The sequence below is a fragment of the Hibiscus syriacus genome, unplaced genomic scaffold, assembly GCF_006381635.1.
Source record: "Hibiscus syriacus cultivar Baekdansim isolate YM2019G1 unplaced genomic scaffold, ASM638163v2 tig00110338_pilon, whole genome shotgun sequence".
Lineage (NCBI taxonomy): Eukaryota > Viridiplantae > Streptophyta > Magnoliopsida > Malvales > Malvaceae > Hibiscus > Hibiscus syriacus.
In genome coordinates, this window is record NW_024062691.1 from 216,526 (window position 1) to 241,607 (window position 25,082).

The 25,082-nt window shown below is 36.6% G+C and overlaps 3 protein-coding genes and 2 long non-coding RNA genes across 5 annotated transcripts; 2 read left to right on the plus strand and 3 right to left on the minus strand.

The window, feature by feature from the left end:
- Positions 1 to 376: 376 nt before the first annotated feature.
- LOC120120297 (beta-amylase 3, chloroplastic-like) lies at positions 377 to 2,593 on the minus strand. The gene is made up of 4 exons (XM_039139954.1): positions 2,077 to 2,593; positions 1,775 to 1,985; positions 1,281 to 1,391; positions 377 to 1,187 (listed from the first exon to the last, which is right to left on the minus strand). Exons 1-4 carry the CDS (start codon positions 2,580 to 2,582, stop codon positions 405 to 407), a joined length of 1,611 nt encoding a protein of 536 aa, XP_038995885.1. The 5' UTR covers positions 2,583 to 2,593; the 3' UTR covers positions 377 to 404.
- On the plus strand, positions 1,074 to 15,295 carry LOC120120300. The gene is made up of 3 exons (XR_005515894.1): positions 1,074 to 1,209; positions 8,443 to 8,447; positions 15,283 to 15,295. It is a non-coding gene; the product is annotated as an uncharacterized LOC120120300 (long non-coding RNA).
- On the plus strand, positions 5,110 to 7,522 carry LOC120120299. Its single transcript, XR_005515893.1, has 6 exons — positions 5,110 to 5,676; positions 5,777 to 5,811; positions 6,465 to 6,580; positions 6,703 to 6,736; positions 6,886 to 6,962; positions 7,390 to 7,522. It is a non-coding gene; the product is annotated as an uncharacterized LOC120120299 (long non-coding RNA).
- Positions 15,296 to 17,597: 2,302 nt separating the features above from the next.
- Positions 17,598 to 19,074, minus strand: LOC120120301 (poly(U)-specific endoribonuclease-B-like; the record flags this gene model as incomplete). The annotated part of the gene is made up of 3 exons (XM_039139957.1): positions 17,598 to 17,789; positions 17,984 to 18,051; positions 18,482 to 19,074. Coding segments are annotated over 2 exons (603 nt in total), but the record flags the coding sequence as incomplete, so codon positions are not given.
- A 3,002-nt stretch (positions 19,075 to 22,076) lies between these two features.
- LOC120120302 (ATP synthase subunit delta', mitochondrial-like) lies at positions 22,077 to 24,040 on the minus strand. Its single transcript, XM_039139958.1, has 2 exons — positions 23,705 to 24,040; positions 22,077 to 22,598 (listed from the first exon to the last, which is right to left on the minus strand). Exons 1-2 carry the CDS (start codon positions 23,960 to 23,962, stop codon positions 22,254 to 22,256), a joined length of 603 nt encoding a protein of 200 aa, XP_038995889.1. The 5' UTR covers positions 23,963 to 24,040; the 3' UTR covers positions 22,077 to 22,253.
- Positions 24,041 to 25,082: the final 1,042 nt, after the last annotated feature.

Genomic DNA, 25,082 nt, shown 5'->3' on the forward strand with positions numbered 1-25,082 from the left:
TAAATTAAAAAAATAAATTTTAGTGACCAAAATAGGAGTGAGAAGATAGTTGAGTGATGAATGATGTATTTTACCTATAAAAAAGGTGTTGCATGCAAATCACCCTTTAAGTTTTTAACGGTAAAATATTAAAACAAAACAAAAACTAAACATTTGTTATGATTTTAAAAAAACTAAAATACTAAAACATATCAAAATTAATAATTTAGGTACTAATACTCGACTCAAATCCGTCCAACTCTCAACTTTGTATTACAAAAACTAAAAACTAATGTTGCCCTAGATAGAATGAAATCTCCATATAATTTATGGAGATGTAATCTTTTTATTATGTTTTGACCCATCTGCTACTTTGCTATATAATGCAAAAAATTAATGGAGTACATGGACTCTGTACATACTTTCTATACAAAAGCAGCCTCCTTTTTCTCAACACTATCGTCTTTGAGAAACCCAATGTAAAGATTTGTTCCCCGGCTGTCGCACTCGGAAATCCTTCTTCCTCCTTCGGACATGTTCTTCACAAATTCCACCAAATGCCTCCAGTTGTCCCCTTCAAACAACCTTTTGTTCATTCTTAAATATGTAAATGCACTCAAACCGTTGCCTGAATCCGATCTACTGGTTCCCAAAACCTGTGCATATCCACCAGCATCATACCTCTCCAGTGCATTTTCTCCGGCGAGTTCGACTCCGGCCGTATTCGTTGCCATCTTTACTTGCCGGACTAATCCCTCAGGTGAACAGTTTGCGTATCCAGGTTGTTCCCCATCTCTCATTTCCATGCAAGTGAAATTGAAAACAACTCCATGTTTACTGAACATTTTAGCTATTGGGAGGTAACCATCATGGTATCTAGTATTATAGTACCCAGCTGTGAGTTCAGCAGCATGGGACCTTGTTCCGTAATGCCAGTGAATTCCAGCAACTTTTGCTGATAGTTTCGCTCCTGTTCCATGGAATGTTCCTTTTGCAGCTGCAAGTATTCGGTCTCCATGCTCCAGTAGCTTTCTGGAGTACCATTGTAGGAAGAAGTGTCCGTACTCGGTGTTCCATGTTCCATCCCTTGTGAAAAACCCAGTTTCTTCAGGAACTTGCTTGTAATGGCCTGAATCATGTGGACCACCTTTTCCCCAGTCTTTGTTCCCCATGGCTTCGGCTGCTGCTTCAAGTGAAGCTCTCATATACTGTAAGTTCAACATTTAATTAGTTTGTTTAAATTAGATACATTACTCAAAACATAAATAAAACAGAAACTCCATTTAGTTCATCAAATTTACTTTATCATAGCACTGAAACTCTCCAATCCCAGGAAATTTCCATGTTCCATTGCTTTCCGGATAAGACGGGTATCTCAGTTCCCCACAAGGTCCCATCCCCACTTGAATTTCCTGAAATAGAAATTACACTTAGATTTCTAGAGTTCCCCAGAAAATGAATAAAAGTGCAAAAAAGTTGATATTTGATGTTTTTGATATTATATACATGTTGGGTAGGCGCCAGTGGTCCATCATTTGGTGGATTTTACCAGCATGAATACGATTATGAAATGATACTGACACCTTTGTAGTATCTTTTTTTAGTCTATCTGCTTATATCCATTCATACAGATATAAATGTTATCTACTTTCTAGTGACATTTAGTTAAGAAGCTCACTTTTTATCTTTATTTTTACAGTTTCATCAGTACTTTCTTTTCTAGCTACCCTAGATCTAGCAGTAAACTAGAATTTCATAAGATTTTACTGTTTCAATTAGTAGAATGAGATTTTACCACAATAACTCGTCCCAAGTAATCTTTGAACCTCTCACGGAAGCTCCTCATGTAATCTGTGTAAGCTTGAATTGGTGTTCTTCCTCTGAGAACAGGAACCGAGTCACATCCCAAGGATAAGTACTCGGGATTCCTCCTCCCCGATTTATCAGTGTAGACAAGGTCCGGGTCTCTGCTGATTTCCTCAAGCACCCATGGAGGCAATGGAATACTAAACATTCAATTACAACATTTCAGGTTTTTAGGTACATAGTTTTTGTCAGTAGAAGAGAATTAGAAACACATGCTGTGAAGTAAAATACCTGCAAGAGTCTCCAACATTGCCACCACACTGATGAAAAGACATGACAACTTGGAGCTTCAGACCATGCTTTTCGACCATTTTCACAAGCTCAGCATACCCTTCCCAATTATAGTCTAAAGGTCCATCTTTCTCCACTAAACCCCACCAAGCGTCCACCATAACCCCTTCCACGCCGGCGCTCTTTAAGGCCATCAAACTGGCAGTCATCGCCCGTGGCTTGTTCAAGTTACCTCCTACAGTTACCGTGTCGAGTGGCAACATCACGAAGACAGGCACCTTTGAGTTGTTTTCAGTATGGGAAACCGTAGGAGCATGTAAGTTCTCCGTTTCTTTGATGGAGATATTACCCTGCAACGACATGGACGTGGAATTCTTTGCTCGGAGACGGCACGATGGCTTCATCTGAGCAAAGGGAATGGTGGCTAAGAAGTCATCGGGGGTTTTGAAGCTTCTGGCTTCTTTTAGCTTGATGAAAGAAGTAGAAGAACGTAATGTTAAGGCCATGTTTAGGTGAAATGAAGAGATTGGAATGAATGAAGATGGTTTACATGTATTTATAGAAGGAGACAATATTGGTGGGCTCAGTTTTCAAAAAGTGCATAAGATGAACCTAGTCAGCACAAGGTCACGTTATCTAAAACGCGGCCATTCTTTAACAAAATTCAACATCCCGAATTGCAGATGAAAATGTGAAGCCCCCAGGTTGAAATATCTTGGAAAAAGATATTTTGAACTAGTCACGGTCAAAAAAGGGGTCTAAACCAAGAGCTCTAGCTTCTAATTTTTCATTATTACAATATTTGTGGCTCACAAGTTACTAGGGTTTCAATTTTATGGCTCTGATCGGCTAAGGATTACAACATTGGAGAATTTTGGTTTGCAAAAGCATGTGCAATTTTCTTTCCAAATTTCCATTGCTTTATGCCAAATGCTTCTCCTGCACAGTTCTGTCAGAATAGTTAAGATAATCTTAGGGATAAGACCAAAATCGTCCACGTCAGTAATACGTGTAGGCTAGTTGAACATTGAAAAAAAATGACCGACGCCATTTACGAGGTTCCATCTTATACATACGCGAAGAAGGTAATAAGAATATCAAATGTTGCATTTATGATGAAGCCAAGCATAGCATAGCATGTGCTTTTCTTTCTCGAATCCCACATAATATCAGTATTATTTAGCATCCGCGTGTATGGGAGTTCATTTGGCTTTCAACTTTGGATACCAAATAAATGGAATGCAAGTGGGAAAATCAACACCAAGCTTTTGGACATTAAAGATGAGAGAAGGGTGTATTATGAAGCATGCATGGCAACTTGCAAACAAACAAAATGTATCTCTTTCCAACATTGCAGGCAAATTGAAATGCATAATCTGAAAGGAAGAATGATAAATTTGTATTGGTGGGCATTAGTCTTTCTTTCTCCATCACCAAAAGCACATTTTTTTCCATTCAAAAGGATGAGTTTTCCGTGGTAGATATATCTCCTTGCCTCTCATTTCTATACACATGGTGTTTAGGACAAAAAAGCAAGGTGGAAAAAATTGTCCCCCTTTCCCTACTGTTTTCACACTTGGATTTTAAGTACAGACATTACCCTGTTCTGCTTTTAAATGGATCGGTGGTAGGGATGGGCATGGACCGATCGGGTCAGGTTTTTTTTTAAAAAAATTGAGTTCGGGTCGAGTTCGAGTTTAGGGTGAAAAATACTTGACCTGACACGAAAAAAATATAATTTTATCTTATATATTTATGAATAATTACAATAATACCCCTCTATATATAATTTTTTTCAATTAACTCATTGTTTTTATTGAATAAAAATAATATTTTTTTTTATTTTTTTTTATTTCGGATCAGGTCGAATTTTTAAGTTATATATCGGGTCGGGTTCGAATCGGGTCAAATTTTGTTTTAGTTGGATCGGGTCACAGGTGGAGGATCCCTTGTTATCAGATCTAGTCGTGTGGACTAAAAATCTGACCCGACCCATCTATATCCCTAATCGGTGGTGGATGATGAAGCAACAAAGCTTGGTTACCTAATTCCCCCTTTTTCCTGTAGAGGACAGTTTTGTTAGATATAGATTAAGTCATAGCATAAACTTTCTTCAATTGAAATGTCCTATTTCACAAACATTCTAAAATAAAATGGTTTTATCCGAATACCATCCGTCTAACAAGATTACTTTTGAATAGGGATGGATTCATAAATATTTTTAAGATGAACATATATATATATTAGTAATATAAATTTTTTATATGCAGGGTGGACACAACCAATGAAATGAATAATTAATCAAAGGAAAATTAATTTTCAGGATAGGTAACCACCCTGTAGATACTCATTTTCGTTCCTATTTTTTATAATATATAATATATATATATCATATGATATGAATACTATCACTACAGCAAAACTGTTCTTTAGCGGCGTTTTTAGCGGCGTTTTAAGAGTAAACGCCACTAATTTTAAATATATAGCGGCGTTTACATTTCAAACGCCACAAAATGGTAACTTTAGCGGCATTTATTTACAAACGCCGCAATAGGGTTTATATATAGTGGCGTGTTTTCGACAAACGCCGCAATAGGTCCATCTATAGTGGTATTTTTCAATAAACGCCACAACAGATTAGTATTTTAGCGGAGTTTTAATACAAACGCCGCAATAGGTGAACTCTATAGTGGCGTTTTTTAATAAATGTCGCAACAAATTAGAACTTTAGCGGTGTTTTTATAAAAATGCCGTAATAGAGTTCACCTATTGTGGCGTTTTTTAAATAAACGCCGCAACAGATTAGAACTTTAGCGGCGTTTTTATACAAATGTCGCAATAGTGTTTACCTATAGTGATGTTTTTCAATAAACGCCGCAAGATATTAATATTTTAGCGGCGTTTTTATACAAACGCCACAATTTATCAATAACATAATATCAATGGAATACTTTCTTAAATTTATTTGAAGATAGTTGTCTTCCTCCGCTTGAATCGCTATTATCCAAGACAGCTGTCTGCTAAAATGGTCCTTTACCTACCCCTATTCGAAACAAAGAAGATAAAAAATTAAACAAAAAAACCATAGCTAAATCCCTAAAACCGACCTTTATTCCTCTTTGCTTTCCCCTTCCATTTGCACTCTGAAGATCGTGCGAAAAAACTTGATGGAGCTAATGCGATCCTTAAGCTACATCGTTCAAACGAGCAGTTATGGAGGGTCCAAACAACGTCTATCTTCCTCCGCTTGAATCACTGCTCGCCCTGGGATTTCTTCCACCCAAAACGCGTCTTCGTCGCCTAATCAATTGCTAGGAAATGGGCGAATTTTTTACCACATCGAGAGATTGATCGGTACTCACATACTTCAAAACTTCTCGCTCGTTGCTGGGCATCACAGATAAGTGCACTGATTTCTGATAGATCTGGGCTTGGGTCTTTAAGTTTCATGGTCACCGTTCGAGAATCGCCTTCTAGTATTACCTTCTGAAAACCCAAGTCGATTGTTAATTGCAGACTATAGTTCGATGCCATTGCTTCAGCAACAAACTTCGATGGAATATGACAGGTCATTCGTATGCATTGTTATGCATTGCACGTGTAAGTTCCTGATGAATTTTGTTCTTTTGTTCTCATTGTTAATACTTCATGTATTATTGCTGGCTTCTGCCGTTTGTGATTGGTGTTTTCTGCTTTCAAGGTTAAGGAGAAGCCTTCACTTTGGTGGAATATCAGGTATTGTAGTGTAGGTTCCTCATTTTAGGGCTATGATGTATTTGACCGTCTCATATATGTGAAACACATTTATGGCATGTATTTAGAACCCTGAATTCATATTTCATTTACTGTATAAATTGTGATAATGAAATGCATACATTGCATTGCCTTTAAATTAGTTGTAAATCAATATGATTGCATATTTAAAAGATATGAAGCCTGGATTTCTAATCCACACACATCTTTAGATATTTTAAACTTATCATTAAATTGACATTTAACTAATTCATAAGTTTGAAAAATAATAGCAAGTGATATTGTTTCATTTGTTTTTATTAAACAATCTTCAGTACTTCTGAAATCCCATTCCAAAATTTAGAATTTAAATGCTGCAAATCAACCTTGAGAAATTGTTTTTACTTGAGAACATGTCCTGACTTTTGTTAGTAGGAGATTTTGGTATCATATAGCTTACTTCTACAATTTGTATATATACTCTCAAAATGAATTGAAAAGGTACTTAATGCATCCAAGTACCGTGGATCTTCTCCCTTAGCAAGTTCAAAGCTTTAGGTTTCAGTAGAGCTGATTTAAGGATGTTTTCTTGGTGTTGCCTTTTATGATTTTCAGTTTATTATGTTCATGTTTGTGGAATGCACTTCAATGAACAGGTTAAAGCAGGCATTGAAAGTTGGCTTTAACCATCTTGTTTTTTAAGACAATTATGATACTGGAGCTGGAGATCATTATTCACTGAGGCAGATATGTGACCAGTTCTATATAAGAGGTAGATGCTCTGACACCATTTTTATCTGCATTTCTTTTATCTTTTGTCATTATGTCTGAAATTCATATCCTTGAATTCCATGATGGTACTCCCTCATTTTTCCATATTTGAGTAAATAGCAGATTCTTTCTTGGAGGCGCACGTGGATTCATTCAGGTATGTGTGCTATTATATCCACATGTAGACTCTACACACTAGTAAACGTAGATGCTAAGTGTTTTAATTGGGTTATCATCATGTTCTCTCTCTAGCTTTTGATATCTTCTTCTCAATTATTTTTTTGTTTACATTTTGGGTTCTTTTAGGGTTTTAATTGGTACATGTTGGATGAAGGAGAAAGAGACGATGATCATGGAATTGCCCGCAGAATCAATGATCAATGGTATATCTTAAGTAAATATCAGATGTGTTAATTAAAGTGGTATATCTTCTCTTTTAATCTTTGAGTAATAGCAGGGGAAAAACTCTTAAGTAAATAGAACTTAAGCTTATCCCTTACCTTACTACCAAATGTGTTAGTTAATAAATTTTTAGTGAACTTAAGCTTATCTAGAATTGAAGGATTTAACTACAAATCTTTTAGTTAATAAATTTGTATGTGCTTCATTCCAGGAATCTGCTGGACATGTACATGAATTTGGTTTTCCTAAATTGTTTTTGTAAATATGCATTACTAGTTGATTACAAGTTGGTGATATCCATCTTCTTTTTTCCTTTGATGTTTTTCGATTAATTATGTCATTGTCTCTACTTTGATGCTTAAGTAAGACTTTTTTATAGTCAACTTAACTTTATACAATTTGTGGCAGAATCCTAGTGTTTGCTTTGTCAAAGCTGCTAAGGCTGAAGTTTTGGATGATCTTCAGGGGACCATTGACACATTGGCTTGGGGAAAGGTCTCTCGTATTGGGGAAATGAGCTATGTTGTTTGTCTTGGCTGTAGTTGAGCTATGTTGAACTATGTTACATTTTAATTTTATAAATTTTGATTTATTTTTCTACATAATTTGTGTCGTAATTAAATTTTTTAAGTTTATTGTTATTAGATAATGTTATAGAATATTAAATTTGCGTAATATAAAGTAAAAAAATGATATATGCAAAACTAGTTAACTATAGCGGTGTTTTTAAATAAAAGTCACCAAAAGTCAAGTTCTTTTGCGACGTTTTGTGAAGGAAACGCCACTATATACATTGATAATAGAAAACAAATGCCACTAAATATAAGGTAAATAGCGGCGTTTTTGTTAAAACGCCGCTATAGACCATGACCTTTTACGGCGTTTTATATTGAGCTTGACCTTTTGCGGCATTTTTATTAAAAACACCGCTATTAAGCTTGACCTTTTGCGGCGTTTTTGTTCACAAACGCCGCTACCTTTTGCGACGTTAGTTTCAGCGGCGCTTATTGCGGCGTTTTTACATATGCTGGGAAAGTTTTTAGCGACGCTGGAAAACGCCGCTATAAAGCTAAAAAACGCCGCTAAAAACATATATTGTTGTAGTGTATATTATATTCTATAATTATAATAAACATATATTAATTTTTTTTCGTTTTGTCTTCAGGATCAAACCCTAAGCTTATTACAAATAAAAAAACACGCCCGTAATCCAACAGTGGACCCAACAACACGCGCAACCCGGATCCAATTCCTCAACCCGAAGCCAACCTGGAGCATCCAGAAGCGGTCTACTGGAGTGACCCATATCGGTTAGGGTTGTTGAAACACTAACCCTATCTCTTAAGCGGCACATGCTCCATTCTCTCCCCTGCGTCACTTTTCACGGCAGTACACCCCAACGACCGGGTTTCTCATCTTCACAACGTCCGGTGCAAGAAAGGCAAGCCAACAAACAACAAGCATCAGTGTTATACTCAGAATCAAACGCTCAATATAGCCTAAAAATAGGATTTTTTTCACTTATAAATTGATGTAAACCGAGCACAAGGGGGAGGATGGACAGACAAATATTACGAGACAAATACATAGAAGAAACGAGAGAAACAGAAACACAAAAAATCACGGGAGGAACAGAGGAAGACTCGAACCAGAAAAAAAGTGTACCAGATTCATTCGTAGTTAAAAAAGAGAGAAACGTTCATGGGGATCCATTGGAGAAAACCAGAAATCATTTCTCAAATACAAAGAAGGAGACAAAGAGCCAAGTAAAAAACCTGACCTTTCCATTCGAAGAAGGCAATTTTCGTTCACCGGAGCTAAGAACCTTTAAAAGATCAGGTAAGATGGTTTCCGACTTACCTAAATGTTTTAAAATGGTTGGTGGCGACTTTAACCCAATTCAATTCACGTCGAAGCCCAATTCCTGGGCCCAACCGACAGACGGTTCTGACAGCTTGGCGACTCCGCTGGGGACAGGTAAGTGAGTCAGGCCGAAATTAATTTTCGGTTGTCTTTTTTAGCGAAAGTTATAAATTTTAATTTTAATTTATTTATTCGATTCTAATTATTTATCTTTGATTATTTTTTTCAAATAAATAGTTGTACTAACGTTTTTTAATGATTTCAGATTTTTCAAAATTGTCATCTCTAGCTCTATACCCGAGCTTCGAGCCCTTTTAAGTGGGGGCGAAAGCGATACATTCGTGGGAATTTATTCTCCGTATAGGCCTAGCAAGTAACCTTCGGGATTCATATACCATATATCTTCGTGTGAATTTATTCTCCGTATGGGCATAAGGGAATGTATCCTCTCGAGTTTAACTTAGTCCACACAAGCTTGTAATGGGCTTAGGACTAAGGGTCTGGAAAGCCCAAGGGGGCACCAGTAAGGAGAACTCGAGTACCTTTTTAGAACCTAAACCGAGAGAGTACAGAGAATTAGAGCCCACCTCAAAACCTCATTGAAAAACCGTAGACTGCTTTGATTTTATTTCCTGCTTTACTTTTTGTTCAAAGCATGCGAACTAGACAAATATGCGGTTAGGATTTGTTTGAAATTGGCATGCGGGATATATATCATGTCCGGGTAGGAATTAAAGCATGTGGGGCAGATATCATGTGGGGTAGGATTTTTTATTTTATTATTGTTTTGATTTACCTCACTAACTCTTTTTATTTTTTGTTCTCCTTTAATCTATTTTCATCATTCATATCATTTAAAACGAGGTGTTGATCCACCAAAAACGTGTTTGTTAAACATGAATAGTCTGTATTAATGGACAAAGGGGTTGTAATACAAGAGATGAAAATGCAGAGGACAGTCTACAAGGCGACTATGTATCGCATTCAATCCAGAAGACGTGGTGCCCATAATTGAAGAGTATATCACTCTGTTGCATTATAAAGGACTCAGGACGAATCGAGTCTACATCAAGCACAATGAAAGTCTATCTTTGAAGAACTGACTAGAAAAAGTTGTAGAGCAAAACGAGGAAAATGTTACAGACCCGGATGCTTATTTCGAAAACTACGAGAACATGATGGTGAAACCCTAGCTAAGCTAGAGACCATTATTGAAAAATTCAAGAAACAAGCCGATAAACTTTGGATGGAGGGCCCCATTGGCGCATTCATTAGGAACAAACTCAGCAGAGAATGGAAGTCGGAGGTGCAGTCCTTCGAGACTTTTTTGGGGCAAACAACTCGTCATTTGCATGGTCATTCCAGAGAAGCCAGAGCGGTTTGACAGGTAATTCAACTGGCGACATACGAAGGCAGAAGACTAATCTACATATCAGAAGCTGTCAGGATATTTTTGTCTCTTAAAAGATAAAATACGTTTGCCCCCAATAAGGATTATTTCTAATAACATGCACATTTTTTAAGATCAATGCCTCGAACATTGCATGCATTATACATCTAGACATATTTTTGGATTTTATTATTTTTATTTACATTCGCATTAACTAACATATGCATGTCTCATCAAAAGGAACACATACTGGATAACCCACCTCAAGCATTGGACACACCCCATCTGCATAACACCCGCCTGAAAAAGAAGAAGATGGAAGCAAGAATGGAGAAAATCGAGGAGAACATGGCAAAATTGTAGAAAGAACTTGAAGACAAGATAAACCAGAGTAGTCTGAGTACTCTGAATGCAATCATGAAAAACCATAAGTCTTTGGTTGATCAGATCGTTGCCAAGTTAGTTGGCTTACAACAGACTAGTGCGCCTAGGGCAGGTTCACCGGAAGGGGTAACTATACCACCTACCCCACAAGTAGTTGTCTCACCTGAAATCTTACCGAAACTTCGAGGGAACTCATCTGCTACAAAAGCGAAGCCCTCAGCCTCTATATTTAACCTTGAGAACAATCCGGGTTATTACCATGACGAAGAGGACAAAGCAAAGAAGATGGAGGAAAAAAATCAAACAATTGGAGGACCAAATGAAGGTAGTCAAAGGAGACCATGACTACCATGAAATCGATCCCGCGGAACTTAATCTAGTCCCGGACTTAGTTCTTCCTCCGAAATTTAAGTCCCCGGAATTCGAGAAGTTTGACGGGAACAGTTGTCCATCTGTTCACATCACCATGTTCTGCCGAAAGATGACAGGATATGGAGGAAACGACCAACTCCTGATCCACTGCTTCTAGGAGAGTCTGTCGGGCTCGGTCATCCGGTGGTACAACCAGTTAAGCCGATCAAATATCAAGACTTGGAAGGACCTGGCCAAGTCATTTCTGGAACAATACAAGCATATCAATGATATAAGGCCAGATCGAGTTATGCTACAAAGCATGGAAAAAAAGAATAACGAGAGTTTCAGGCAATACATACAAAAATGGAGGGATTTGGTTGTGCAAGTTCATCCACTGTTGGATGAAAAGGAAACCCGAAAGCTCTTCGTACAGACCCTGAAGGCTCCATTCTTCGGGCACCTGGTTGCGATCACATCAGGAAGCTTTTCAGACTTGGTTATGGCCGGAGAAATGATTGAGTCGGCCATAAAGCAAGGCAAAATTAAGGATGGGGAGACCAGTAGGAAGCCTCCTATGCGAGAGCGGGATGGAGAGATTAACAACATCAAACATGCCAGTAAAGGTGTTATGATCTCCAAGCTGAAATCAACTGTAGTTGTACCGTCAGGTACTTCTAAACAAGATTCCAAAGAACCAATGAGGGAAAAGGAACATTTCGACCCTATTCCCATGACCTACAAAGAGCTTTACCATCAACTTCTTGACACCATGTAGTGTTACCATACCCGGTGGAACCCATGAAGCCCCCATACCTCAAGTGGTATGATAAGAATGCACATTGTAAATATCACGGCGGTGTCCCGGGGCACACAATTGAGAATTGTTACGCATTCAAGAGAGTCGTACAGAAGACGCGTAACCAGAACTAGATCGACTTCAACAACTTGGGGGCATCCAAGTGAGGAATATCATTTCATCATTTGAGGCATTCTGTTTGAATTTTCTTTTTTTCTCAAGTTTTTTGTAAAGACATTTGAATATATTTATGTTACTTTAATGATGACGAGCAATGAATCACATTTGCAAACTTGCAGTTCTTTGAATATCATTTGAATTAAGAAACTCTGTAAATGGTTTAAAGTTACAGATCTTTGACGAAGTAACATGATTTAGAACAAGGGCTTTTGACCTTACCCAGAATATACCCTCAAACACCATACTCTGCTCTTGCAATAAACCAATATAACCTTTTTCTTTCATAAGGTGCAGACACCATGGGGCATCCTTTTGCATATGACATTACTATGTTTTTTATTTAAGATGTTTAGTGATGATCATGATCTTTACAGATGGAATAGTCAAGTAAGTGAATCTAGTTTAGGTCAGTTGCTTGAAAATTGAACTCTAAAGATGAAATTTTTGACTTCAAACAAACACCTAGACTATAACAAGTTCTTCTTGACAATCTTAAGAAATTAAATCCGTAAAGCTGAGCTATTCCACTAAGGCAATTGGTTATAGAGGAAACTTGAAAGCCCTGGCCTTATGAGTAGATTACATTCAAACCATGACATTGCTCGAACACTTGGCAATTAGGTGTTTGCTCCACTGCTATTGTCCGGTCGAAGACTTTGTGATAAGATAAACCCTTCAGTGAACTTGATAAAACTGATTATAATGTTAAGTTGTTCCTCTAAAGCAATTATTTAAACGCCCTGGCTTTATGGATTCAGCTAGCCAGATAACGGCAAATTAAATCAAATTTATCTAAGCAAGAAATTTTCGGTAATGATGGACTAAAAGAGTTAAGAAACACCTGTTATAGTCAACTACACACGAGCACTCAAGAATTTCATTTTTAGACCGATATTTTTTGCACTGCCTTTATTATAGGAGCCTACAAAGCTTGAACAAATGGAAGATTTCAGAGGACCGAAATAAAAGGACTAGTAATTGATCATGCTAGTTGCGTCATTTTGTCCGCACCCAATAGAAATGCTAAAGCATGTTGCGATATTTCAAAAAATGACATTTTGGGTTACCAAAACCTTGGAGAGAAGGCCAACCTAAAGCCAACTCATCCATTGGAACATTTGTCAAAGAGTTGTAACTCTGAAAGCATTAAAAGAGCTCTTGATTCCTTTGATATTCTTTGAACTCACGTTTACAATTTGATTCAATTGCGAACAATATTTTACAATATTTTTATCATTTTTCCCTCCTAAAACAAGAAAAAGGAGAAAAACATTTTTCAAACAGAACAGTCTCAGATATGAAAGGTCTGTAAAGCCCAAGCTTGAAAAAAGGATGGGGCATGATCGATTCCATGGACCAGATTGGCAGACAAAACACGAGGCTCCAGTCCAAGAGATAAAACATAATTCATTCATGTTGTATACATCTTAGGCATACCTAGGTGCATTACATTCATCATTTTAGCATACAAGATTTTTGCAGCTTTTAGAGTCAAGTTTCAACTTCAGGATGAAGGATACTCGATTTGCAAGCGTCGTTAGAGGACGATGGTGGTTGCTTAACTCAGCAGTGAGAAGCTACACCTCAACCGACTGGACATATCTACATATCTCATAACTAATTTCAGATAGGTTCGAGAACAAATTCAGATCAAATCCAGTTCAACTCAACTCAACAATGAGCAGCATGTTCCCAGTTAATATATTCAAGCCAGATTTCAATTCCACAACGGAAGATATTCGACTGTCAGAATTTATCAGTGGGTTTTCCCTAAAAGGGGAATCATTCAAATATCATCTTATTTGGTTCAGAGGAACCACCTGAAGAATCATGATTGGCTTAGACCCGTGAAGGGAAACCATTTTTAAAAAACTTTTTGCAGCATAACTCAAGTCTAGAAGGGTTATCTGCCAACCAAAGACCTTCGAGTTCGACTACGCTCAGCTCCAAGGAACATCATTTGCATCATAGCTTAAGTCGAGAAGGGCTATCTGCCGAAGACCCTTGAGTTTGATTACGCTCAACTTCGAGGGCACATCATTTACAGCATAACTCAAGGCTAGAAGGGTTATCTATCACCAAAAGACCTTCGAGTTCGACTACGCTCAGCTTTGAGGGAACATCATTTACAGCATAACTCAAGACTAGAAGGGTTATCTGTCACCAAAAGACCTTCGAGTTCGACTACGCTCAGCTCCAAGGCGTATCATTTGCAACATAACTTAAGTCGAGAATGGTTATCTTCCAACCAAAGACCTTCGAGTTCGACTACGCTCAGCTCCAAGGCACATCATTTACAGCATAGTTTAAGTCGAGAAGGGCTATCTGCCGAAGACCCTCGAGTTCGATTACGCTCAACTTCAAGGACACATCATTTACAACATAACTCAAGGCTAAAAGGGTTATCTGTCACTAAAAGACCTTCGAGTTCGACTACGCTCATCTCAAAGGCACATCATTTACAGCATATGTCAAGGCTAGAAGGGTTATCTGTCACCAAAAGACCTTTGGAGTTCGACTACGCCCAGCTCCAAGGCACATCATTTGCAGCATAGCTTAAGTCGAGAAGGGCTATCTGCCAAAAGCCCCCGAGTTCGATTACACTCAGCTCTGAGGGCACATCATTTACAGTATAACTCAAGGCTAAAAGAGTTATCTGTCAACAAAAACATTTGAGATTGTTTCCTTGAAACAAATTTTGTCTCTCTTGAGACAATTTCTCTTTAAACAAATTTTGTCTCTCTTGAGACAGTTTCCCTTAAAACAAATTTCGTATCCCATGAGACAGTTTCCCTTGAAACAAATTTTGTCTCTCTTGAGATAGTTTCCCTTTAAACATATTTTGTCTCTCTTGAGACAGTTTCCCTTGAAACATATTTTGTCTCTGTTTAGACATTTTCCCTTGAAACAAATTTCGTCTCCCTTGAGACAGTTTCCCTTGAAACAAATTTTTGTCTCTCTTGAGACAGTTTCTCTTGAAACACCAATCTTTGAATATGTTTTTCTTGAAACAAAATTTTGTCTCACTTGAGACAATTTATCTTGAAATAAAAAAAACCTTTGAAAAATGTTTCTCTTGAAACACAAAACCTTTGAGTTCGATTTCATTCAGCTCGAGGGCCTATTAACTACACGGTGGAGTCAAGAAACTATTTTCCAGTTGAATTTTTAACCAAGGTCTTTATCCGAGAAGAAGACCGGAGTTGACTACAATTTGGCAATAAGAAGTCACATTCCGATTTAAATTCTGAATTATGACCTCAATTCCATATCATTTCAAGGTGGACTCGACAGGGTGACGGAGGAGCCATCCGCTACTCAATTCGACATGGAGTTATTCTTAATTTAACTTTCAGAATCAATTCTCAACTCCATCGAACAAAAATTTGTGTCTTTTTATCTTTGTCCTATTTTTCGTTCCATGAAAAAGGACAAAGAGGGGCAGCTGTAGATACTAATTTTCGTCTGTATTTTTTATAATATATAATATATGTATCATATGATATGAATACTATATTATATACTATAATTATAATAAACATATATTAATTTTTTTTTCGATTTGTCTTCAGGAACAGACCCTAAGCCTATTACAAATAAAAACACGCCCGTAATCCAACAGTGGACCCAACAACACACGCAGCCCGGATCCAATTCCTCAACCCGAAGCCAACCTGGAGCATCCAGAACCGGCCTGCTGGAGTGACCCATATCGTTTAGGGTTGTTGAAACACTAACCCTATCTCTTAAACGGCGCATGCTCCCTTCTCTCCCCCTGCGCCACTTTTCACGGTAGTACACCCCAACGACGAAGTTTCTCATCTCCGCAACGTCCGGCGCAAGAAAGGCAAGCCAACAAACAACAAGCACCAGTGTTATACTCAGAATCAAACGCTCAATATACCCTAAAAATAGGATTTTTTTTTTCACTTATAAATTGATGTAAACCGAGCACAAGGGGGAGGATGGACAAGCAAATATTACGAGACAAATATAGAGAAGAAACGAGAGAAACAAAAACACGAAAAATCACGGGAGGAACAGAGGAAGACTCGAACGAAAACTAGAAAAAAATAAAAAAGGGTACCAGATTCATTCGAAGTTAAAAAGAGAGAACCGTTCGAGGAGATCCATTGGAGAAAACCAGAAATCATTTCTCAAATACAAAGAAGGAGACAAAGAGCCAAGTAAAAAACCTGACCTTTCCATTCGAAGAAGGCAATTTTCGTTCACTAGAGCCAAGAACCTTCAAAAGATCAGGTAAGATTGTGTCTGACCTACCTAAATGTTTTAAAATGGTCGGTGGCGACTCTAACCCAATTCAATTCACGTCGAAGCCCAATTTCTGGGCCCAAACGACAGACGGTTCCGACACACCCTAAATACCATGTGCATCCGCACTGCTCGTACCGTAAGATGGACTTGGTTATATAAAGAAAAAAAGGTGGATAAATTCTGTGAAAATATGATAAGCAGACAATTTACCTTGAAACACCATACTAAGAACAGAGTAGCTGCCATGATAGATATTCCCATTGATCAGAAAAGAGGGGTAGAGAGTTAGCAATTAGAATTTGGTCAAGAAATGTGTTCAACCTTGGAAAGATAAATTTTATTTTATTTTTACCAAAACTGATCATGGCTGATTATGATATTTTCCTTTCAAAAGAAAGATGGGCTGCAATGGCAACACTTAAAATATGACCGAGTGTGGGAAGCATTGCAATTCCCTTTTAATTGTTTCCTCAACAAAATGTACCCACCTTTTAGTGCACTTGGTATATCAGTAAGACTAATGCAAATCTCTTTGACTTCATGAATTATGAACTGTGTTTCTGGCATTACAATGTATAAAACGTCACTCTCATGCTACTTATCTGCGTATCATCCCCATTGCCATATTTCTGAGTAGATTTCACTGGGATTCATAAGCTTGTTTTCCTCGTAAGATTATGCTCAAAACATGGAAGCTCGTAAGTTCAAAACTATAAACAAAATCTGACTCCTGAACATCATAAGATTAAGCGATAGGGGAATGCATAATTTTACACAAATCTTATTACCAAATTTGCTAGTACATGGTCCAAGAAACATCTGTTATGATGTCATAAACTTATGTTAGGAACATGAAACATATGTCTTCAGTCTTTTTATCGTTTCTGTGTAATAATAATAATAATAATAATAATAATAATAATAATACAAAGAGCTGGAAATCAACATTCTGCTATTGGAAACACAAAACCAATTTTATCTCCAAACCGGTAGCACTTGATGTTAACAGTAGGGATGGGCATTGGACCCGAACCCGACAGGTTTCGACCCAACCCGATCGGGTCGGATTTTTTTTTAAAAAAATTGAGTTCGGGTCGAGTCGAGTTTAGGGTGAAAAATACCCGACCCGAAAAATATATATAATTTTATCTTATATATTTAGGAAGAATTACAATAATACTCCTCTATATATTATTTTTTTCAATTAAGTCATTGTTTTTATTGAATAAAAATAATATTTTTATTATTATTTCGGGTCGGGTCGGTCGGATTTTTAAATTATATATCGGGTCGGGTGAAATCTTGTTTTGGTCGGGTCGAGTTTCGAGTGGAGGATTTCATTTTCTCGGGTCAGGTCGGGTGGACCAAAAACCCGACCCATGCCCATCCCTAGTTAACAGAGTATGGACCCAGCTGCACATAGTTATCCTCTCCACCCACAAAGAAGCACAGAGTATAGAGAGCAAATTCAAATCCAGGGCTCACCCCAACCAATGTACTTGACACAGCTTTACGAACCCCATTCCATACGAACTGAATTGTAAGCAACTGTGTTTCGGAGTCTGGCTACAAAAGGACACAGGTAACAGCTTCAATTTCTTTATAAAGTTGATCAAAGTGACTCTTCTTTTCATGCATGCATAGAAAAAACTTAAAAGACAGGAAACAGGAGTAAAAAAAGTCTAATTTGAACTTCTTTCCCTAGTTCTTTGTAATCTGAGCATCGCACTGGAGCAAAGATTGAAGATGAAGAGACTTACAGTTTCCCCTCGTCTTCGGGGTAATACATAACCTTGATAATCAACTCTTTTCCTTCTTCTAGGTAAAACTGGAAAACGAAATATAGGATTAGGAATAAACATCAATAGAGAAGGAAATGCTGTTTTTAATTGAAAAGCAAGCCTATCTACATGGCACCTCAAGACCAACTTCTTGAAAAAGAAAAAATGTATTAAGGTATGCTTGAGACAATGGTTGACAATGAATTAAAATACTAGTAGGTAGTAATTGATATTTAAATACTTCCAAATATAATGAGGGTATAATTATCACCAATATATTGCAACAAACACTTGAAATTTTTAATGAACCTTTTCTTTTTGCTCGAACGGATTTACACAAATATTTTTCTAAAAGAAGTATTATTTTTCAGTATTGCCTCCAACACAAGTAGATGATATAAAAGAGGCAAGGCCGTGAACTAATGCTAGCAGTAACCTATTTTAACTGAGAAACAAGGAAAAAATACACTAACACACCTGAAGCCAATTGTGGAAGCCAGTAACTTCTCCTCACCACATTGCTTGATTTCCCTAACAAAAACATGTTCAAAAGCAGAAAAGGAACCAAATGTTCTGCCTCGACCATAAAGATCAAACCATAGTTTTGTCAACATTCTTTTGAAATCTTCATAGTTTTCAGACACAATGTCCTTCAAAGAAAGGCACCTGTGAAGATATTTAATAGGTGCAGTTCTACTGATTTCTTCTATAAAAGCAGACTGCTCTTGTTTCTCCTCAGTTGTAACAACTTCTTTGCACCCAGCATTTGGGTTATAATTATCTAAGAGAGCACAGAAACGAGAGAATGTAGGTTTTCTAAATATGTCTTCACTCAGAGAATAAAATAGGCTTTCTTCTGCCATATCTTCCTTCTGGCGAACCCTCTTCCCTTCACCGCAGTCAATCTGATAATCCTTTCCAGGTTCCAGACGGTTAAAATCAAGTTGCCACAGCCTGTTGCAAGCTTGTGACAAGTCAGCAAGTTCCTCTTCTGAGGGTTCAATGCTAGTACCTGTTCCAACCTCATCACCATATTCTTGCTCTCTAGGAAGCTTTTTATACCCTTGCCACTAATCATAATGATCTGCAAATGTTTCATTCATTAGGTATTAGACACAATGATTCAAAAAGAACGAAATAAAAAAAGCGAATGATCACAGAACCCTCTGGCTAAAAAAAAAGGATCCATCAATGAATCCCATAGTTGATAAGAGGGAATTCCCAGTGCACAGGGCTCCTCACTTTGTGAGGATTTGGGGAGAGTCATTTATCTTACGCAGCATTTCCCCTGGCCTTTTCCACTAGTCGAATCCATGAACTTCCAGTTACAAAGGATCAAGTTCACATTGCTACCAAGGATTATGACCTATGATTATCAAACAGAATTCGTCGAAGGGAATTCCAGACCTTGAACTCGTTTGGAGAGAATCTTAGACCTCGTAAACTTTTAATAAACTCTGAATTTTATTTTTGTTGATGCAAATTAGGCTCTTTAAATAGAGGTACATACATTGTTAGAATAAAAGACTTACTAAGCAAGCAAACCTACAAAGTAAAAGCTTCAAAGACTATGAAATACTAATAAATAGAATCTACCGATAGTAATAAACTCGTTCCTAATAATTCTCACAATAAAATAGTAACAAACTGGTTCAAATAAACTAATAATTGACTACTAATAACAAACTGGTCCTAAAACCATAAAATAATAACAAAGTGGTCCTAATAATTCTCAGCATCATGCCTGTGTAGCGGACAAACTCATAACACGACAATTTGACATGTCAAAAGATAGAGAAAGAGTAGTGAATGCACCTTCTGTGGTCGTCTTCGAGGCTTTCTGCCAACACTTTCCCAGCCATCATTATTCTCCTCTTCTTGATCCGTTACGCAAAATTTAATCGGGTCAACCAGAGCATACACAAAAACAATTTAATTGAAACAAAGATAAAATACAACAGTAAATTAAAAGCAAGAGGCAACCTTCCGGTTCCACTCATTTCGGTTATAAGCATGTCGCTCATCACGCTCATCCTTTGCATATTCCTCATACTCAGTCTGCATTCGAGGTTTATAGATATTTGATTACAAGCACAGATTTAGATTTAGGATAACAATAAAAAAAAACTCAAATATTCATCAACAAAAACAAAGAGTTAATGAATATAAGCGGCTTTAAAAATCGTACCCATGAGAAATTTTAAATTTACCTTTTGGTGTCTCCTGGAAGGTCTTGAACCCGAAACCTCCCAGGCCTCGTCATCCTGTTGACTCGGTTCCTACGAAATCAATAAAATTCCCGGCTTTAAGAATAAAACAGTGAATAACAACTTCAGATCCAAAAAGACTGAATATCTATTTATAAAACGGAAAACCTGTTTTCTCCACTGAGACGGAGGACGACGATCTTCGTCATCCTAATCCCCTGACACCACCTGCGCCCAGCTGGATCGGGAAGACCAATGAATGTTTAAAAAGAGAAATAATACATTTATATTCTTTTAGATGGTTAAAAATATAAAATAAATAAACTTTAAGATCTCTCATAAAGGAAAGGAAAATAAATGATCTGATTAAATAAATTTTTTATTATTATCTTTACATAAATAAAATTATAATAAACTTTAAGTAAGTAAAAAAATAATATTTTTCATAAATTATAATCACAAGTATTAACTAATAACATTGTGATATACTGTTTTTCATAACAAGTTTATTGTATTCAGAATACTTTTTGATACACAGACGGTGTAAACTGAAATTTACACTCTTATTGTGCTTAACCGTTGACTTAATAAAAAAATAATATTATACGATATAATAACCGTTTTAATCTTTAAAATGTACACATTCTATTAGACATAATTCGAAATATTTTAATAAATCTTCAATATTTTGAAATTCTATCAATTTTGGTCTTTATTTTATTTTAAAATTATTATTAGTTAATAGATTATTTATGAAATCATTAATAAATTTATAAATAATTAACAAATTAGTCAATTATTAAGAAACTATTAAATTGATTAATAATTTAATAGGTTAATTGACTCACTAACAGCATCAATCAACGGTAAATCAGTTAATATGTTAAATTTAAAGAAAAACTATTTCAGATACTATTAAATTTTAAAATTGTTTTGTTCAATTAATGATAATATTTTTATTTATTTATAAAGATTAAATTGATAAAAAAAAATATGCGTGAGATTAAAAAATCATCCTATCCGTTTTTTTATAATTATCATACTAGTAATTAACAATTAAGTATATATAAATCATGAAAGGATCAAGATTTTTAGATTAAAAAATATAAAAACTTAAATTTATAAAAATAAGATATAAAGTTCAAAACTTAAATAATACATAAATCTTTAAAATATTTAAAGATTGATCATACGTATTCATTATTTATATCATGAGAAAACTTGAGGAAGTTCTCTCAATTTTTTGTGTTTCCTTTAATCTTGTGGTTGTATCGGGAACAATCAGAATTGGTTGTTTTGGATTTCTTTCTACTTTTATTTATTTATTTTATTAATATAAGATGATTACTAGATTGTATCTATTTGATGAATGTTCAAACACCCCTATAAGCATTGTGATCGAGCCCGAGACCTCAAAGGATAACAATCTCATTCATTTGGCAATAAACGCTCAAATACCCCTACAAACGTCGTGATCAAACCTGAGGCCTCTAAGAATAACAATTTCTCTTTAACCATTGAGGTCGGTTAATTCGTGTTACTTTAATTTATCTAATTTAGAGCCAATGTGAAACTAAAAACCCCACAATGATGGAGATTTATGGGATTGGTGTACAAGGAAAGAGGCCAAGGAAATAAAACCAAAATCAGGCCTTTTATCACTTTCTTCCTCCATAGAGTGAATTTTGCATACTCTCTAACCTGTTCTTTGCCTGCAGATGATTCCTACTCTTTCTGAACTAATTGTAAATTTTACTTTGATTTCTTTCTGTTAGCATCTTTTAATGTTTTAGTTTATGTAAACACTATAATGGAGCACTCCATTTTTAAGTTAAATAATCAAAGCCAAACCAACCTCAAATGGATAAACACCAAGAGATATTACAAGGTTCTTGTTTCAGAAAATTTTATTCCAAGCTCTGAAAAACAACAAATTAGGCATCTTCAGAGATCTCAGTCATTTGATGATCATCAATACATACAAAACAGGAAGCAATCTGACAAGAAGTCTAAGGATCAAACAAAGTTGATTAAGAAAACAATTAACCTGTAATAGCAGAATTCATAGCACTGTGAACGTCGACACCTATTTGGGCTTCAGCTTTCTCCAGATCAGTTGAAGCCGAACTAAGCTTTTGGGTAAAGTCCGCCAGACCCTTCTGGACCAAGGCAGGATCAAGGCGGTCGACTGGCACTGCTTCCACGGCAATGATATCAGCAATAGAGTTGGCATGGATAAGAGCAAAGCCGCTGCTGAGGAAATACTTTGTTACATCATTTCCTTCATGCACCGACAAGATCCCAGGTTTGAGTTCAGCAATTGTAGGGACATGTCCAGGCAATACACCCATCTGTCCGGTGGTTGCTGGAACTATTACCATGTCAACCTGATAAATATTAGATGCACTAAAAATCAGAAACTTGAGAATATAATGTCTCTGAAATATGAAATTTTTATTCAAACCCCACTTTCTAGCCTTTCCCTTACCTCAAAAGATACAAAACATTTCTATATTAAATGCAAGAACCTAATTCTGGTTTATCATTGTTGAGAAGATTATTCTAGGCCTGAATGGTTTATTTGGTTCCCGACCATAGCTTATTTATCAATCTTCAATGAACAAAGTTAAAAGGAAGAGAAAGCACACAAAATGCAATAACATTTTCAAGGATCAGAAGGCTCAAATTACAAAATTACAGAAGAAGATTGGAGCTGCATAAGATTGCTTTGTAACACCAAATTCTATTCATAAAGGATTTAAAAATGCTTTGGTTTACAAACATTCCCCAGTATAGATGATGATCGGGCTACATTTTGATAAATTAATCGATTTATCAGACCAAAATGTAAAAAGACTCCAATTTTTATTTAGTAATTTTCCAGACATGATCGAAGTGATAATGGTCACCATGCTAAAGACATTCCATGATTCAGTGATATCTCACAAAAGAAGATACATTAGAATCATCGAGCAAAATAACGGGCAATTCTATCACCCATAGAATTGATAAGACTATTAGGTCTGTCAAGAATGCATGATAGATAATGGATTCACTGTTTCCATCAGATATACTTCATAAAATAAACTAAAATAATCAAATTAAACAGCCGATAAAACAAATTGAAGAAGATACAGAATGCATAGAAGTAATCACTTCTCGCCCTTCAAAAAATTTAAAAGTGACCAACAAATTGATTTAAAAAAAACAGCAAAAACAATCAAAGTTCCAAGCTGAAACAGACAATCGGATACTGTATTCAAATCTTAAATCCTTTTTGATAACCATTATTAATTCAAGGAACAGAGAGCCTCAAAAGTCAAAATGACCAATCAAATTTAAAGAATAAAGCATAAATCAATAAAAAAAATCCCACCAAATCCAATTCATAGCAAAATCCAGATGCCAAACCTACACCCATAAATCACACGCTAAAGATCGAAGCAAGAATTGGGGAAAAAGCATTTTCTATTTAAAAAAGGAGGAAATAAACCTCTTTTCCGGAGAGCTCAGATGCGTAAGGAAGGACGAAGTTAACGGCGAGTTTAGAGGGGATAGAAGTAGGGGTAGCTGGGCGAGGGGTCATGAAGGACGAGGGAGTCTTGGGAGGGTCTAGGTTGGGAACCACTTTGGTCCATGAGTCGATGAAGTTGGAATCTTGAGTGGGAGTGGCCGGTACATCGGAGGAAAAAGCTCGACTCCCCCTCGATGTGGTGGTTCGAGCCAAGAGGCGTGACGCTTGCCGGAACATGATCTGAGTGTTGCTTCGGTTTTCCTTCTGGTGGCGGTGGTTTCGGCTGGATCGAGGGAAATGGATTTTGTTTTTCCTGCCTCTGTTTACATTTACTGTTTCTGCTAGGCTTTAAACGATATTGATCATTTGAGTAAATCCAAAACGAAGCTGTCGGCCCAAAATCATATAAGGAAACGCCCATGAAATTTGAAAATCCAAGACTCATATAACCGTTGGCCTATAAAGCCCTCATCGTGGGATGAAAAACAAAACAATAACAGTATCAGAGTCAAATTTCAATCTTGGGATATGTGGGTTATGGGCCCACCACGTTTCCGCTGCGCCACTCTGATGCGTTGGTGAATTCTTCTTTAAAATTTAGAAATACAATCTACCTGTGAAGATTTGATTAAAGGTATAAACTATATAATACGCGTTGTTCTGATTTATTGATATTTGATTGGAGGCATAAGGCCTGGAATATAGCGGTTCTTGAAATTCCACTAAATAATCCTCAGGTCATCATTTTGGTTTGTTCTAAAGTACCTCCTCACATGCGCAATTGTTCTCGACATCCCACTAAATTTGTAGAATGTTTGTGCTAATGCTACAGTGGAAAAACTGACATAGGTAATATATCTGACAGAGATGTAGCATTTCACAGGGAATATATGCGAAACTCTTTACTGAACATGACATTCAAACCAGTAGGGAAGGGGAGCAAGCAACAGCACAAACAAAATTATCATTTAAATAAAAGATAAAATAACCTCAGTGACCAAAAATGACTTATAATATACGATTTTAACCAACTTTTTTTGGATTTACCAAAATGACCAACTAAATCGTAATACGATCGATAATTCGCAACGCGATCTCCGGTATCGCAAATCAGTTTCCAGATTCGCAACGCGATTCTGACTATCGCATTGCGATTTCCCAAATTCGCGTTGCGATTTTTCTAATTCGCAATGCGAATACGTAAATCGCAACGCGAATTTGGAAAATAGCAATGCGATTACGTAAATCGCAATGCGAATTAGGAAAATCGCAATGCGAATACGTAAATCTCAATGCGAATCTGACTATCGCAATGCGATTTACATAGCGCCATTCGTATTAACTCGTATTTTTTTTT